Genomic DNA, 16348 nt, shown 5'->3' on the forward strand with positions numbered 1-16348 from the left:
TCTGCAAAACCACTTGAGCAAAAGCCCAGCACCAAAGTCCTTGCCCCTGAAGGACCAAAGCCCTGGCTTCCCACTGATCATCAGCTGCAAAGAGGTGCCCCAGAGCCCTCTGCTTTGGAAAAGTCAGCTCTAAATGGTTATAGCAGGGCAGGAAAACAGGAAGCAGAAAGAAAACTGCTCTGTGGGCATGGCCCAGCCTTCCCAAGCACTCTGGTCCTCTGCTTTCTCATGGACTTCCCTCTGTGGATGGGGTAAGAAAGCTGCAAGCTGCCCTGGGGAGGGAGGCAAGGCCTTCCACTGGGACAGCTGTACAGACACAGCTCGGCAGGTCCCGGCCTGGTATGAGCATGCAAAAACTATCATTTACATGCCAGCACCACCCATCTGAGGTGGCTTGCTCTCTGCAGGGGTGGAGAGCAGAATTTCATTGTGGAGTTGAAGAAAGCTGCCCTGGAAATCCCTCACTTGGAGGTTACATTTACTCCTCAGATACCTGGGAAAGTAGCAAGTGGAAAACTCACTCTCCTCCTCCTTGGCCCAGGAGGCTGAGCCTGGACTCTCCCCCACCGCCTGATGCTTTATCCACAGACACAACCACGTCCACTGTGTCGGGGCTGCTTTCAACCAGCTCCAGGAGCCCAGCCCACTCAGCATGGAGGAGAACAAACTTCCTCAGCATGGAGGAGAACAAACCTCCTCCCAAGCCTGTTTCCAAGCCCCTCACAGACACCTCTGCAGCGGGGAGCACATGCCAGCCAGCCCAGCCCTGCTGGCTGCACCAGTTCTGCTGCACCAGCTCAGCTCCTCCTGCCAGGGGAGCAGCCTCAGCTCCTTCTGCCCTGTGCAGCCTCCATGAATTAAAGAGCCTTTCTCTGCAGCTGCTCTCCAGATACTCTGGAACGCTATGGAGGCCACAGGCTCCAGGGATGCACAACCTCCTCAGCTGTATCTGTGTGCAACAGCCCGGCTGCTCTGACCCCCAGGAGGGGGAAACTCCTCTCCCCACCCAGAGCTTGAGGACAGACCTCACACCCTGGTCTCTACCATTAACAGCACTTTGGCACAAAGTAAATGTAGATGGTATGAGGAAACCATGGGGAAATCCTTGCCCTCTCAGGAGCAAAGGGCCACAGGCTTCTCTTCATCTCAGAGCTCCAAAAACGTGACTTGCACTGCTAAATACCTTCCACAAAATAAAGGGAGAACTTGTAACCACAATCCAGACTCGCTTCTGCCCCTACAACTCTGCAAACTATTTCACTGAAGGTTGTCCCAGCTAAAACCACCTGCAGAGCCAGGCTCCTCTTGCCTCGGATGGAATCTCTTGTCTCCTCTCTCCCACAGAGCGATATAGAAACCTTACATATAAAATCCAAGTCCTGGGCTGCTGCTGACCAGGGAGTTTCCCTGGAAAACGGCCCCACAGACACTTACGATCTCTGCTCTGAAGGCTGCAGGGATGAGACCCAGACTGCACAGCTGGAGAGTTTGGGAAGTGTCCTGTATCACTTGGATCTTGCCGAAGTTTATCTTATTCACACTTGCATAGACAAGCGGTGTCTTTCCAGTGCACATTAAATGCATTTGCTGTTTCAGGGAGCAGGTAAGAGAGATTTAAAAAAAACAAAGCCACACAACAGGGAAAGTTAAGAAAGCTTAAACAGCTCAGTTGCACTCAAGTCACTTCTCTAGGGACAGATGTGATGCTCCAGCTAAAATGCTGGCCTTTTAGGCAAACATTTGACATATTCCCCTCCCAATTAAAAAAGATTAAAGTCCGGGAAATGTTCAAACTGTAAACTGTTGGCCCAAAGGTAAAAGCTTTGCAAGAAATCTGTAGTTAAAAACAGTCTGACAGTTAAACAGCTGGTTACTCTGGTGGGGAGAAACCCTGCTCTTTAAAGGAAGCAGCCTGATAGTTATGAGCAAGCGTTTTGTCAAAAGTCAGGCTCCCCTGCACAGCCTGCACTGCCTGGCCTTCCTGTTGACTGGTTTACGTGCACAAATGGCAATGGCCCGGCTTGAGATGTTTGGTGCCATCCAGGGGATTTGGCATCATCATTTCCATTTGCTTGAATATAAATTTAATTCCCTGCAACCACTTTTCAAACATCAGCCTTCCTTTCTGACACAGAAAGCTGAAGATTCCCAGAAATCCTCCTTTTGTGTTCAGAGAGATGACATTTTAAAAGAGATGTTTCCACAGTTACCAGCATTTTAAATGGAAGATTAATTAAATAAAATAATCCTCAATTTCAGCTTAGATGAACTATATGCTGAGATTACTCCCTAGGAGGACTCCGCTCTTCCTCTTTTTGCAGCATAAACTGCTTATGCCACCAATGCATTCTGTCCTTGTCCACACCAGCCATATATGACAAGTCCCTGCCTTCCCTGGAAGAATCCCTGTGCACTCCACCCCCCAGGATGAGCTGCACAAAAGCACACGTCTCCCCTCACACTCACCAATGGGGATGTCTCCTTCCCGAACACGGCGATATCCACCGGGATGGAATGAGCACCCACCGCCTGGACTTCAACTGTAATGGGGATCTCCACCACATTGTGACCCTGGATAATCCCACACGGCTTGGGGCTGGAGTACCACAGAGCAGCGGCCTCTTGGTGTCTCTAGAGGGACAGAATCAAGTGCAACTTCAGAGGCACCTTTAAACTCCTTAACATCTACCACAATGGCAACTCACACACGTTTTTTAAAAATCCCCAGGAAAAAGCTGAAAGGCACAAAAAAAGATGCAAGAATTGTTAGGGCTTAGTATCCTCAGGGAATCCAACAGCTGCTGCATCCACAGACACCCACTCCTGTGCTGGCAGCCTCCTTGCAACAGCTTTTCACAACTTTCTAAGATCTCTCACAAGAAAATACCCCAAACACTAGAATATAAACTGCTTCCTGAAGAGGTTAAAATGATTCCCGAAGTTGATATTCAGGTAGGTTCCTATTTAACTGCTTTCTAAAGTTTACATTCAGGTAGAATCCTGTTCTCAGCACATCTTTAAGTCTGAATAGAAACCAGCAAGGTCTTATCCAAACCCCATTTGTCTGTAATAAACCCCTCAGTAGTATTTGAGAGGAGGAGGTGGATTAGATGCCAAACCTGAGGGAGAACTCTGTAGCATCCTGGAAGGGGGCTCGGGTTCACAAGGGTCAGCGTCTTCTGGCAAGGGACCTTTGCAGAGCACGGTCCACAGTCGAGGGTGGAGGAGAGCAAACGCAGCTCAGGAACGACACATCTGGGCAAAGAGATGACCCCAAGGGAATGAGAGATACTGAGAGAATGGAGAGCGTTCACCCCGCAGAGCATGGAATGGAGCATAAGACATTTTTCACTGTCCAACAGACGTTTAGTACTTCTACAGAGATAAATCACTTGTCACGTCTTTCCACTCAAACACGTCTTGTCAAGGAGGGGCAAACCCTGAGACTTAGCACTGCAGAGGCTGCCAAGTGCCCGGGCAGAGCACAAGCCTTGTCCCACAGCTGCCTCACCCCCTCCTTTGCCCAAGGAGGCTTGCAAGGACTCCCCCAACAGGCCCAGTGAACCGTGAGCTCTGGAGGAGCCTTCCCATTGAGGGTCAATGCTCACCAAGGCTCAAGGAAAAACAACTCCCTTCTCTCCCAGGGTGCTGTGCCAGAAAACTCAGCCGTTTGCCTAGTGCTGAGGGCATGAGCCACCACCTGCCCTAGGGAGTGGGTGATCATCCTCCCAGTTCCTACAGCTCCCTTGCTGCTGCACCTCACGGGTCCCAGGTCTGTCCCCGTTGGCACTTGCGTTACAAAACTGCAGCCCAGGCACTGACTGGACAGCTCTGCCTGGGAGAGGGAATGGTACCAGGGAACTGCATCCCTCTTGTCATTAAACTGACATCCATGGCAGCACCACAGGAGGGAATTTGGCTGCAGCAACAACAACATCTGCGTTAAGTCTGAGAATGGAGAACGTTAATGCTCAGAAGAGCCAGAGGGAAGCAGGGAAACCTGAGCCCACCTGCCACATCAAGGACTACTTTCCCCTCCCACTCCTGCCGTGAGCCCCTTTTCCATTTCCATGTGCCCTCGTTAACTGAGCCAGACCCCAGCTCTCAGCAGACTGCTCACTGTGTCCCAAACCAATGCTGCAGTGTGGTTGGAACCCAGCACAAGCCCACCTCTTGCAGAAAGAAGGACAGGAGGACCTTGGGGAATTTTTTACACTTCAAGCAGCAAAAGCCAGGCCAATAAATAATGTCATTCCTGTTCCCCATAGAAGAAGGCCCAGGGCCATGCCTGGCTGTGAGCAGGGGTGCTTCTCACCACGGGCTGCTTTCCAAGCACTGCTCTTCTCCTACCTAGCTGGGCAGAACCAGCTTATTAAGCAAGCTTTCTCCTGGAGCTGCAGCCAGCAAACCCCGAGCAAGGCACTGTGCTGGTGGTGGGTGCACAGGGAAGGACGAGCAGCTGCAAGGAGAGCACTGGTACCTGGCTTTGAGGCGCAGAGCCAACACCTCCTTGCCAAAACCATCCACGTCCACCACCATATCACTGTCGTATCGTCCCACATCATTGGAACACAGCGTGACCTGGTGGAAGAGAAGAGCAGCAAATACTTCCCTTCTCCCAAAAGCTCATTACCCACATGTGGTCTCCTCCAGTTCTTGTTTCGCAGTAAGGGAAGGGAAGATTTTGCCTTAATTCTTCTGCTGGCCCATGCGTAGAGCACAGTCTCTGGGAGTAACATAAGCCTTCTGGCAATACTGAATTTGTTAAACACACCTTGCAGCTGTCAGGGCAGAGGTGGCTAAATTAAAGCATTATACATAATCATGTATAATGAGACTAAAGCTCTACTCACTACTGTCTTCAAATTAGGGGTCCATTTTTCATTTGACTACAGTAACATAAATGCAAAGGAAATGTGTTGACTTGGACAGAATGAGTTCAGCTTTTCAGCACGAAGCTGAGGGCAAGGTGTGCTCCTGCAGATGCCGAGCAGTTCATGGCTGCCGAGTTTTTTCTTTCCTCACTGGGGATCCCTGCAGTGACCACAACTCATTCTGCTCCCCAGGAGAGGAGAAATGAGACCAGGAAGAAAAGCAAACTACTTTATACAGTGGCATCTCTCTAACAGCCACCTTCTGTCCTCATCCTTCCTCTGCCTGTTCTCAGTCAAAGAAGTCACGCTCAAAACCAACACACGAATGGCTTCTGTTGACCATGTGATCTCAGCTTATGGTTTTGGAGACAAAATGGTGCTCCTTCAGGAACATTCCAGGAACCCAGCTCCCACACCACAGCAGATCCCTCCCTTGCACACGCTGAGAGCCGGCAGCACTAAAGCCCTCCCACAGCCCAGTGAGGCTTCAGCCCCACCTACTGACTCCTCCCGTACCCTGATCTCCCGGGATCCCTGGGAAGGGATGGTCGCTGTGCTGGGTGTTATGGTGAATTCCACTGGCTTCTCGTGACATTGAGTCAGTGTGCCTTTTTCCCAGGATGGGTGAGCATTGTCTTTCGCTTGATCAAAGCTCCTAAGGCTGGGCTGTCCCTGGCCGTCCTCAGGAATGCGAAGGTGGAAGGTGATGGGCACCACGGAGGTGTTGATCAGGCGGCACGACAAGGTCTGAGGAAAGCCTAGGAAAATGACACAAATGACCATGTAGGCACCAAGCACCTCGTGGTTTCTGGTGTGAATATCCTGGTAGGATGAAACTGTACAGCTCATTGAGCAGCTCAGCGAGCAACTAATCATCACTTGGACACTGATCCCAGGTTGCTGCCTTGGAAATGCCCACTCTTAGCCCTGCTGAACACCACAAGTTTCTATCTCTCTAACTGCTCCAAACCAGCATCATCAATTATTTCCACACACTGATGAGTGTGCATCCAGACTGACCATTTACTCTGAAAATTCAAGCCATAAAATTCCCTGTTAACACTGCCAACACTCTCACCATTTTCAAGATAGAAAAGCACTGAGTTGTCATTGAGGAAAAGCTACAGCAAGAGAAAGGGAGGATGGAACAGGGAACTTGAACATGATGCAAAGCACCCCAATGCAGTTTCTTTAGGTAGGATCCTTAAGGTATCTCCTGGCTTGAGGCAACCAGACTGAGCACGTACAACTCACAGCCCACTTCACTGGAGGCAAACCTGAGGCTTGCTCTGAGATCAGTGATTAGGAACCATGTCTCACCTTTGCAAATGAGGACATCACAGCCACACTGCACACTGGCTGGGATTGCTTCCCACAAGAGTTGACACCACTTTAGCTCTGAGACTTGCTTCCCGTAACGGAAAGCCAGGGATACAGCCACACCTGGTGGGGATGTCCTGCAGAGCCAGGACACCAGCCCACAGCCTGCTCTGCAGTGGACATGTGACTTGGCTGGCCAGCTCTGTGGGGAGGAGACATCTCCCAGGGCCTGCTTACTAAGTGTCATTTGAACCCAGATGGGGAGGAAAACCAACTGCAGGCACAGCAGGGAGCTTCTCCGTGCCCATCAACAGTGACCACTGCCCAGCTCTAGCAGTGGCTCCAGCAGGGAGGCAGGAGGGGCACAAAAAGGACAAACACAGGTGTCCCAGTCGGGAATGAGACCAAGGTCACCAGATGCAGACAACAGTCAGCAGCACGGTTAAAAGAAGCAAAGATACAACAGCTGCCTTCAGCTGAAGAGGTCTTAGGAATGAAATCAGAGTAAATAGGATGAATCTTCTATAAGAGAACCATATTTGTGCCCGCTGCCTTTCCTGTTGTTTCATTTATTCAAAAGAAAACTAAGAAAGGGCTCAGGAGTGATACAGGGAGGGGAGGAAGCAGCTCAGGAAAGGTAATGAGTTTTCTTGAAAAGTCCATGAACTGCATGAAAACACAGAGGCATCCTGGGTGCAGAATGATAATGGCCCTTCAGACAATCCACGACTGATTTCACATTTAAACTGTAGATCATCTCAGTAGAAAGCCTTTTGTGAGCCTGAGATGGAGAACCAGAACCTGCATTCCAATAGTGACACTCTGGATGTTCAGCCAAAAGCTCTGTCAGCAGAGCTGGGCTTCTGCTGGGGAAGAAGAAGCCCACGGCTCTGAGGACACAGGTGCCTGAGGCAGAGCTATTGCTGGGGCATCTGACCTGCTCAGGGATACTGAGGTGCCCTCACACCACTAATTAACATCCCACACTAAAGGTACATGGCTTAAGCTTCCTTCTCCTGCAGTCCTATCCCCTGGGCCCTCCTGGGACAAGGACTTTTACGGTCGTTCTGCTGGCAAGGACTGGGAGATTGGAGCAGAAGAGACTACGAGGGACACCAGAAAATACTGACTTTCTATTCCTTTGGTCCTTTTGGATCTCACTATGGCAAAATGCCACCAGCAGCCCTGGAGTTAACACCCTGCAGGCTGCCATGGAAGGACACGAGTGACAGATGCTCTTCTGTTCAAGTGCTCCATTTTGGCAAGGCACAGATCCCTCCTGCTGTGTCCAAGCCCAGGGAACACTCACCAAAGGAGACGTCATTGAAGTCGAGGCCACCTGTGCTGAAATGCAGGCTCAGTCCGGTGACGTGGCCCCTGCGAGGACGAGGACAGAGGAGGCAATGGCTTGGTTAAAGGGAACTGCAAAGCCTTCAGCTGTTCTTCCGGCTCAAGTGGGTCAAAGCTGGTGTCAGAGCCCCGTGGGTGTCAAACCAGCTCCACACCCTGTGCTCAGCACGGCATCCGTGGGCACAGGAGGCGGCCAACAGCTGCTGATGGGGCTTAGGGCACCACGGCAGGCAGGGCATGCCCCCAAGGTGCTGCTGGCCCCATGGAGGACCCTGTACACATACCCAGAGGTGGCTCTGTGCCCTTGCCTTAGGAGAAAGACTGACTCACTACTTTTCTCTTGCAAAGTAATAACCTTTTTGTTATGTTTTATCCATTTCCCTTATGTTCTTGGTAAAATGGACTGCAGATTCCTTTTGTTTCTTTACTACCTTGATTCAGTGCCTCCCAACAGCAGCCCAGACACAGCCACCTCCAAAGCTCCAGAGCTCCCAGCATCAGCTTTCCTGCCTGCACCACATTACCCCACCAGCCCGTGGTTCAGACTAGCTGGGACAAGCCCTCGTGCTGCTGTGGTGCTGAGAAGGGAGCTTTGCCTCTCCTTCATCACCCCTTCTCCCCTTGGCTGGGCGAGGATTATCTTTTGCAATGGCACCAGCCCATGGGATGATGCCCAAGTCCTTGTGACAGTCCCTGCTGCTGCAGAGCTCCCCATCTCCCACCCCAGTCCCTTCCTGCTGTGGAAAGGAGGTCCCAGAGCACTCCCTGCACAGGAGCCAGGAGCACAGCCTGTGCCTGTGCACAGGCACAAGGGATGATGGGAGGCTGCTGCTGCCCTTTTGGCACAGATCATTTACAGAGGATTTTAGAACCACTTCTTCTGGCTGCAGAATCACCCAGGCTGGCCCATCTCCAAAGCCCTGGGGGCCTTGCTGGGTGTTCAGAGGGGACATCTGAGACCAGCAACTGCCCAAAGCTGATGCCTTCCCACTGCCTGCCATGGCCAAGGCGGAGGGAGGTCCCTGCAGGAAGGAGTCACTCCAGCTCCTGGGTACCTGCACTGGGCAGAAGGCATCCCCACACTGAGGGGATGCCAACATCAGAGTCAAGACTAAGACCTCAGGCAACACCTTTTTTCTTTGCTCCACCACCAAATGAGGCAGGTGAGAGATGATTACCCAGAGACAGCTACAGACGTGCCCACCAAGCTCCCAGAGCCCTCCTCACCTGATAGTCAAGGTCACAGGCTTAGGGGATTCCGTCACGTTGAAATGGAATTCTACCTCGAACTCCCCCAGGGTGCTGGAACTGAAGGAGATCTGGATGGGCTGGAGCCCATTGGGTGGAATGATGCCCTGCTGGGGCCGAAAGGTGAAGCAGGAGCCACGGGCTGTGGTTGGAGGGATGAGCTTGAAGGGAGCATCAATAGCTCCTTTGTTAACCAACATTGCCTGCAGCAGCAAGAAAGCAAAATGGAAATACATGAGCAATCTTCCTTTCTTGCAGAAGGCTGAGTTGCTTTCTAATAAACAATTAACCCCTGGAAAGGCAAAAGAGGCCATGTGCTGCTACGTGGCAGAAGCCAAAAAAGTACAACAGGACAAGTTCTGCCTTTGGGTTTTCATGCAAAGCAGCGATAACTTCACATAAGCAGAGTCACTCCTGGGTTATCCCAGAGACACGGAGCGGTTCCCTCCTGGCCCAGCATCACCAAGTTCATTCAGACCCGGCCCGAGGAGCAACGTGGGGCAGTTGCAGCCACGCAGTGAATCCCCACAGAGTTGCTGCTGCTCCAGGGGTGCCCGACCCTGCCAAGGGCAACACACATTCAGCTTCCATGGCAGCCAACCAGTTTATTGCATGTAGAAGACATCTCAGAACAGTGCTATCACCAACTTCAGAAGCTCTCCCCAGCTCTGCTAGGGTAGATTGTTTGGGTTATTGTATTTTTCATTCAATCTGATAGTTTCTTAGACCTTGCTCAGCCAAACATCTCAAGAAAGGATGAATGTGAGGTGCACAGCAGCTCCACCTATTCTAAAGAGTTGCTCTCTCACATCTCTACACAGCCATGGGGAAACCCTGCCATTGCCATGGATTTATCCATCTGCTTTGGAATTCTTTCCCCAGTTGTTAGCCTGGCAAAACCTGTCAGAACAGTTGAGGCAGAAGCAGAAGGATGTCCCTCATTTTGTAGCTTTGCAGCTGCTGTTGAAAATATTCCCGTATTCAACCTCTGCCTTGAAACTTGAAAACTACTCTCCTCTCGTGTGTTACCTGTGTTACAAATTGCACTTGGGGATCCCATGCTGAGCTGAGGTTTACCGGCAGTGTAGCTGCTTAGGACAGCACTAACAGTATCATCTACTCATTCACCTTTTCTCACGTAATGAAATTAGTATATTGATAGTGAGAAACAATAAAGTATCAGATCAAAAATGCGGAAAGAGCACAATCTTTTGGGAAGAAAACAACTCAGTGTGTCCTTTCCTGCCATGGCAAAGCTTTTGGAAGTGTCTGGCATGATGTAGTGCCTCATTTTCCACCTTTTTCAGTTGCTCTCTCTTGCAGTGGAATCGAGCTCAAATGCAGCCAGTTTGTTCCAGCTGCTCTTAAACAGCCTGAGCACAAAGGTGCCTTGAGTCTGAGGCTGAAACCGAAGCCTCTGAACACTTCAGCTTTTTGACCCAGTGTTGCTTTCATGTGTTGAAGGGTTGTTTTGCAGAAAGTATCCCAGCTGATCTCCAAGGGAGGTTGCCAAAAAGCAGGAATTGGGGCTTCATGAACAACAGACAACACCTTTCAGACCCCGGAAAAGGATCCAGATTCTGTGAAACTCCCCAGATTTGACTAGTATGTCAAATATTCCCTGCTCACAACTGCCCAAGTTGCCAGAAATTCCAGAGGTCCACCAGGCTCCCCTCTGCCCCAGGAGCCATCAGGATCCACCCCAGCCCCTCTTGCTCACCTCATAGCTGTAGGCTTTTCCAACCAAAACTTTCCCCATGTCCAGTTCCTCAGAGTTGAGTTGGAGGCAGGGCCCGAGGCCTTCCCCTGTGAGGCGCAGGGGTAGCCTGCTCTCATGGCCTGGGGAGAGATTTCCATTTCAGTAGAGTAATTCTTACTCTCTTATCCTGCTTTTTCCAGGCTGCCTCAGTGCTAGTCCCTGACTCCGAGATGGGTGAGACCAGCTCCTGATGCTCCAGGGGAAGAAATGGACCCTTCTCTTCCCTCAGGAGATATGCCCTGGGGCTGGCTTCCAATTTCTAACCCACCCCTTGGGCTTGTTTCCCGTTTAGCCACCAGTTTGCACCCTGAAAATGCGATGCCGAGTTTAAAACATGATTTCTGTAGTGATAGGACAAGGAGTAATGGAGACAAATTGATAGAGGGGAAATTTAGGTTATATATAAAAAAGAAATTCTTCCCTGTGAGGGTGGTGAGACCCTGGCACAGGTTGCCCAGGGAAGTTGTGGCTGCCCTGTCCCTGGCAGTGTTCAAGGTCAGGTTGGACGGGGCTCTGAGCAACCTGGGCTAGTGGAAGGTGTCCCTGCCCATGGCAGGGGGTTTGGGACTAGATGATCTTTAAGGGCCATTCCAAGCCCTTATCATTCCATGATTCTGATTTCCTTCCCATGCACTTGGAGGAGCTTTGAAATCCATTCAGTGAAGGGATAAATCTTGCAAAGAGTTGGGCATTGCTGCCTGGCTTCCAACTAAACTGGGGGGTAGTGGCCCAACAGCACAGGACTTTGTGCCAAAGTCTTCAGCTTCCGCTGCTTTCTGACACTCAGCATCTTGTTCACAGAATGTCCCTGTGTTTGGTGACTGGCTTGGAACATGACTCTCATCTGGCCATGTCAACAAACAGAGATGCAGTTTCACATGATGCACGACATCATAAGGAATGCCTTGGGAGCAGCTTTTTAAATCCATGCTTTCCTTCCACAGCTCTAACAATGGCAGTTGGTGGGCAGGAAGAGAGTTTGTTAGCATGAGCCCTGAGTAATTACTGTAGATGGCATTTGTTGAGTTATCCCTGCACAACTACTATCTAAATAAAAAGCTGTTTCATGACATTTGTATCCATCAGCTTGGAGCAGGAAGGAAGGCAACAGAGTGGCTGGGTTAGGGATTGCAGCCCTCCTCCCTGGTTGCTGGAGGGCCATGGGCCTCCCACCTCTTTCTCATAGATGGGCAAACCCAGAGTATTCCCTAGATGGAAACCTGACAGCCATCTCCCACTTTAAGGTGAAAAACACTAAGCAGCACCATGCAGAGACAGGGGGGAAGGACAGGGGAACCTGAACCACGCTGTGCCCTGTGAGTGTTCCCTGCCCTGTGTGGGCACAACAAAGCCACCACCTCAGTGAGGGGGTGACTCGGGGTGGGGGGGCAATGATAACTGCTCCCAGAAAAGGACTTGACAGCACTCCTGGAAGCTGAGCACAGCAAGCCCAGTGGCCACCACCTGGACACACCTCATCCTGAGAGCCAGAAGGTGACAATTCCCACGCAGGTAGAGAAGCAGGTGCTGGCCGGGGTGGTCCTTCTGCAGACAGTAGGGCTCAGCCACCTCTGGTCTACCGTTGTCTGGGCAGTGGGAGGTGATCCAGGATCAGGGAGCACATTTCTACCTCAGCTCCTACTGATGATGGATCCATGTCATGAGGAGCCATCCTGGAGGTCAGTGCTCTAGAGGGGCTTAGTGCCCGTGCCCTAAAGCTGTTCTGCTGTGTAGCTCTTTGGCCTTTGAAGAAATACTGGCAAACCCATGGCATGAAAGCTTATCCATGCACTGCTTGGATTGTTCTGGGATCAGTGTCCTGAGCCCTGGCCTTGCATGGGAGACCACCAGGAAGCCGCAGGAACAGTGGACATGAGCCAGCACTGCCCTGCTGACCTTGGACCCTTCCCAGCACTTCCACGGGAGCCCAGTGGGCTGGAAGAGTATTTGCACCTCCCCCTCACTGTGGGTGAGAGAAAGAGGAGAAGGAGCCATACCTGAGATGGAACAGTAGGCCACTTTTCTATAGACTTGGGCTTCTCGGGGTTTAAAGAACACCTTGATTTCAGCTGAACAGTGTGGCCCAACCTCTCCTTCCTAAAACAGAAAGAGACAGCAAACCATTTACCTTCCAGTATCACATTTCTTCTTTTCAATCTGTAAGCCCTGACTTAGAGCAAGGAGTGAACAACACTCCAAAACCAGCTCAACACAACCGCAGGATGCTCTTAATGCTCAGCTGATCAGCTCCCACGCTACAATATTCCTACTGTTCTGACACAAGCACTTGGTCACATCGTGCTGCTGTCAGCTACAGTGGTGTGAAACTGCTGTTGTGCTGACACTGGTGGCTCTTGGTCTTAGATGGGCTATAGGAGTAACCAAGAAGAAAACATGATGCCCTTCCTTGGAAAGAAAAAACTTAGTTTAACTTATTTTAAAAGAAAGCAGAGGCTGGGATTCTTGTAGGGTTTACTCCAAGATGAGGAGGGATTTTGCACTGTGCAGACAGCAGGGATTCCTCATCTCACGCTGTGTCAATACTCATACTCAGGGCTCTGGTTGATGGAAGGACATGGGGGTTTGCTTGCAGAAACAGAAAAAGATTTTCTGTCCCTGTGTGCAATAGAACTCAAAAAGTCCATTTCCAAGTCTTGTGTCCAGGCTCCCAGATGACACTAGAAGGGAGACTCAGACATGCTGTAAGTCCTGGTTACAGGGAGGGATTGGCATTTCCATGACCTTGGGCTGAATTTGGCCTCCTTTTCGCTTCAGGTCAATCTGTGAACTGACAGTGCTCCAACACCCTCTGGGAAGCCCCACACATCACATGTAAGCTGTGCCCCTTCCTACAGTAACCGACCCCTCTGGACACTGCAAGGACACGCACCAAGCTCCCTTGACGTCGAGCCCTTGCAGCAGAGCTCAGCTTTAGGCAGGTTCCTGCTGCCTGCCAGGAGCCCACAGGGTAGCAATGCTTTTTGAAACAAGCTCTCCAGCCTTGCCAGAAACCTCATGTCTTCTCTCGGGGCACATCAAGCCAGCTGAGGTGGGAATCTGTTGAGTGACCTCATTCAGGGAGGGGGAGGAGGAGGAGGTTCTCAGTTATCACTTACCAAGGGCTCAATGGTGAAAACATCATCTGAGAACAGCATGGGGTCTGCTTGAATCTTTGCTGTCTCCTTCTCCAACTCGCGGTCGTACAGGTCAAGCTCCTCATAGCGCTTCATCACAAAAGCCTTTGCTATCTCCTGGGGTGGCCGAGACAGATTGTGACACAGCCTGCAGCCACAGGGAGAAACAAATGCAGCAGGTCATTTAATAAGCCACTGATTTGCAGAGCTGAGTGTAAGTGCAGAAGCAGAAAGCGCTCAGGGAGGAGCAGCAGCAGCTCCACAGCAAGGGGCTGAGCCCGAGCCACGGGCTCCCAAAGGGCTCAGAGGATCACTGGTTGGTCGCTCGCAGGGCAGGTGCTTTTACCCCACAGTTACAAGCTCGGGAGAGGTTTTAAAAGCCAGCAGCCCTCAAGAGAACCTCCTGGCTCAGAGCCACTGCCAAAACTGACGGAGAACCCACCAGTGACCTCAACTGACTCTTCCTACCACAGAGTTGCTTGGGGGAAACAGATAAAGATCAAGGAGCCCCCTCACTGCCTGCAGGGCTTCCCTGGCAAGGGGAGAAGAAGCTGGCTCTCAGCTGCAGGTTACCAGCATCACTCTTGGCTTCTTCCCTTTTGGACCTGCAGGGATAAGCTAACCCTGTGTGCCCTGTTCCCTACACTGCCTTCCACCAGAGCATCCCAGAGCACTTTCAAAGCCAATTGATGAATTCAGGCATGGCATCTCTTCAGTGACATTAAATGTTTTATATGCATGAAAACAGAGGCCCTGAGAGGGGGGCATCTAGCCTTGAACCACCTTCTTTTTTCCTCCTTTTGGCCTTCTCTGCAGACCTTTGGCACAGTTAATCTCTCCATTACTTGGTAGCTGCAGCAGAAATCATTCTAGTGTTTTAAGATCATAACCAAGAGATGAGAAGGAACAGCTGCTTCCCAGCTGGCAGATCACTGTTCCTCCCTCAGACTCCAGTCCCCTGGCCGTGAAGAACCTGCAGGTGGCAACTGGAGGGACAAGTAGAAGGCTCCATATGGAGCAAATTGAGGCAGTGGAGTATAAACAGGACAGCATCCTCACCCAGTCAAATTCAAACACAGTTAGAAAGGAAATACAGTCATGGATATTACCAGCTGCACACAGACAGAGCCTTGGGCAAACACTGTCACTGGCACCAAAAATACTGGCTATGGCTGGCTCCCTGCACCAAAAATATTGGCTATGGCTGGCTCCCTGTGCAGCGCATTCAGAAATGTTTCTCTGTGACTGACCTGCAGTGCTGGGCATGAGGAGGGCATCCAGCCACTAAGATGGCAACACTCTGCTCAACCTCCATCAACAGACAGTAATTTCCCCATGACGTGCCAGAAGGCCCTGATGCTTTGCACCCCCACCTTCCACTGCCTTGTGTTATATAACAAGTGAACACTTGCCTGAGTGCAAGAAGCGGGGTCACAAATAGGACGATTGATTTAGGGGGCACTCGCCTCGGAGGACCCCCAGAGTGGATCCCTGACAACCACTGAACTAAGACCTGAGCACGTGGAATGGCAAAACCACTCCCACTCTCACCTCCCATGCTAATGAGGGACTGTACAGAAGTAACTCACATAAATGGCCAGGAGACAGAGAAGCTAACTAAAAAAATAAACCTTTACTCTAATAAAAGGGAGAGTTCACTGAACAGACCTCAGGGAGGTCTCTCAACTCAGTGGAGGTTGCAGCTTCTTTTATCCCCTTTACCCGGAGCACAGGTCCCTCCCCATTTCTCCATTGGCTGGGATACTCTGGAGTTACAGGCTTCCCAGCAGGCCTACTGTGTGTCCCCCATTATGTGCTGATTAGGTGGCTCTGGAGGTCACTGACATTGTTCAAGGTGGAGGCCACAGCACTTCAAAATGGAGGACAGGGCCACATGATCCTCCCGTGCTGCTGGTTGGTCCCCCTGTCTCTGGGCAAACTGCACCTCTCCCGAACTGACACCTGAACAACCAGCAACTTTGTTGGTTCTTACTGTGAGCTGTGACTGCCCTGCAAACTTTGCAGGAACACCTACTTGTTCCTAACACCCTAAAGCACAAGCACCCCCTGAGGCCATATGTTAGTTTTACCCTTGGGCAGTGTATGTCACTGCATCTTTCAGACCAACCTGATCTTCTGCGGATACTCCTCTGCCTCAGTAGCAAAAGCCTTCCACTGGAATTGGGCTGTGATGTTACTTCTGTTGTGGATGGCCGTGGTTCTGTGACTTGACAGTGTGAGATAAGTCTTGTCAAGTTCCAAAGAGTACTTGTCCAGCCCAATGTTGAAGTCCTTAGCTTTTCCAAGAAGTCTGGTGTGGGTATCTTCACCTGGAACAAAGCAAAGAGGAGTCTTTGCTCAGCTCACTCGCTAATGGAATTACAAGGACCAGAGCAAACCACAGGTAACAGAAGAAAGTGTCCAGCTTTTAGCTGGATAAGTAATTCCACGGATCAGTACACTTACCAAATCCCAACAGCTGCGTGTGTACAGTGTGAGGATGTCCTGGACACCAGTTTAAGCACTTTATTTCTGCGTGTGTTTGTAGAGTTTTGTCCCGAGGTGACAGTATTTACAGTGAGATTTGTCAGGTGTGCTCAGGTGACCCACTCAGATCCCAGGCAATTCTGCATCAAATTCATTCAGGTGACTCTAAGGAGCCC

The 16348-nt window shown here is 50.9% G+C and overlaps 1 protein-coding gene and 1 long non-coding RNA gene across 3 annotated transcripts in view; both read right to left on the bottom strand.

Moving 5' to 3' along the window:
- Positions 1-10620, bottom strand: part of LOC135405242 (hydrocephalus-inducing protein-like) — a 47540-nt gene extending 36920 nt beyond the window's left edge. For both annotated transcript variants that reach the window (XM_064639912.1, XM_064639911.1), the window contains exons 1-8: positions 10513-10620; positions 8772-8995; positions 7504-7571; positions 5391-5632; positions 4481-4581; positions 3120-3255; positions 2467-2631; positions 1435-1587 (exon numbers count right to left, since the gene is read on the bottom strand). In XM_064639912.1, the coding sequence (XP_064495982.1) occupies positions 1435-1587; positions 2467-2631; positions 3120-3255; positions 4481-4581; positions 5391-5632; positions 7504-7571; positions 8772-8995; positions 10513-10551 (1128 nt within the window). In that variant the 5' untranslated portion in view covers positions 10552-10620. The remainder of the gene's footprint in view (positions 1-1434; positions 1588-2466; positions 2632-3119; positions 3256-4480; positions 4582-5390; positions 5633-7503; positions 7572-8771; positions 8996-10512) is intronic.
- A 1904-nt stretch (positions 10621-12524) lies between these two features.
- LOC135405627 (uncharacterized) lies at positions 12525-16034 on the bottom strand. The gene is made up of 3 exons (XR_010425874.1): positions 15814-16034; positions 13668-13833; positions 12525-12648 (listed from the first exon to the last, which is right to left on the bottom strand). It is a non-coding gene; the product is annotated as an uncharacterized LOC135405627 (long non-coding RNA).
- Positions 16035-16348: the final 314 nt, after the last annotated feature.

This window comes from Pseudopipra pipra, chromosome W (assembly GCF_036250125.1).
Source record: "Pseudopipra pipra isolate bDixPip1 chromosome W, bDixPip1.hap1, whole genome shotgun sequence".
Taxonomy (NCBI): domain Eukaryota; kingdom Metazoa; phylum Chordata; class Aves; order Passeriformes; family Pipridae; genus Pseudopipra; species Pseudopipra pipra.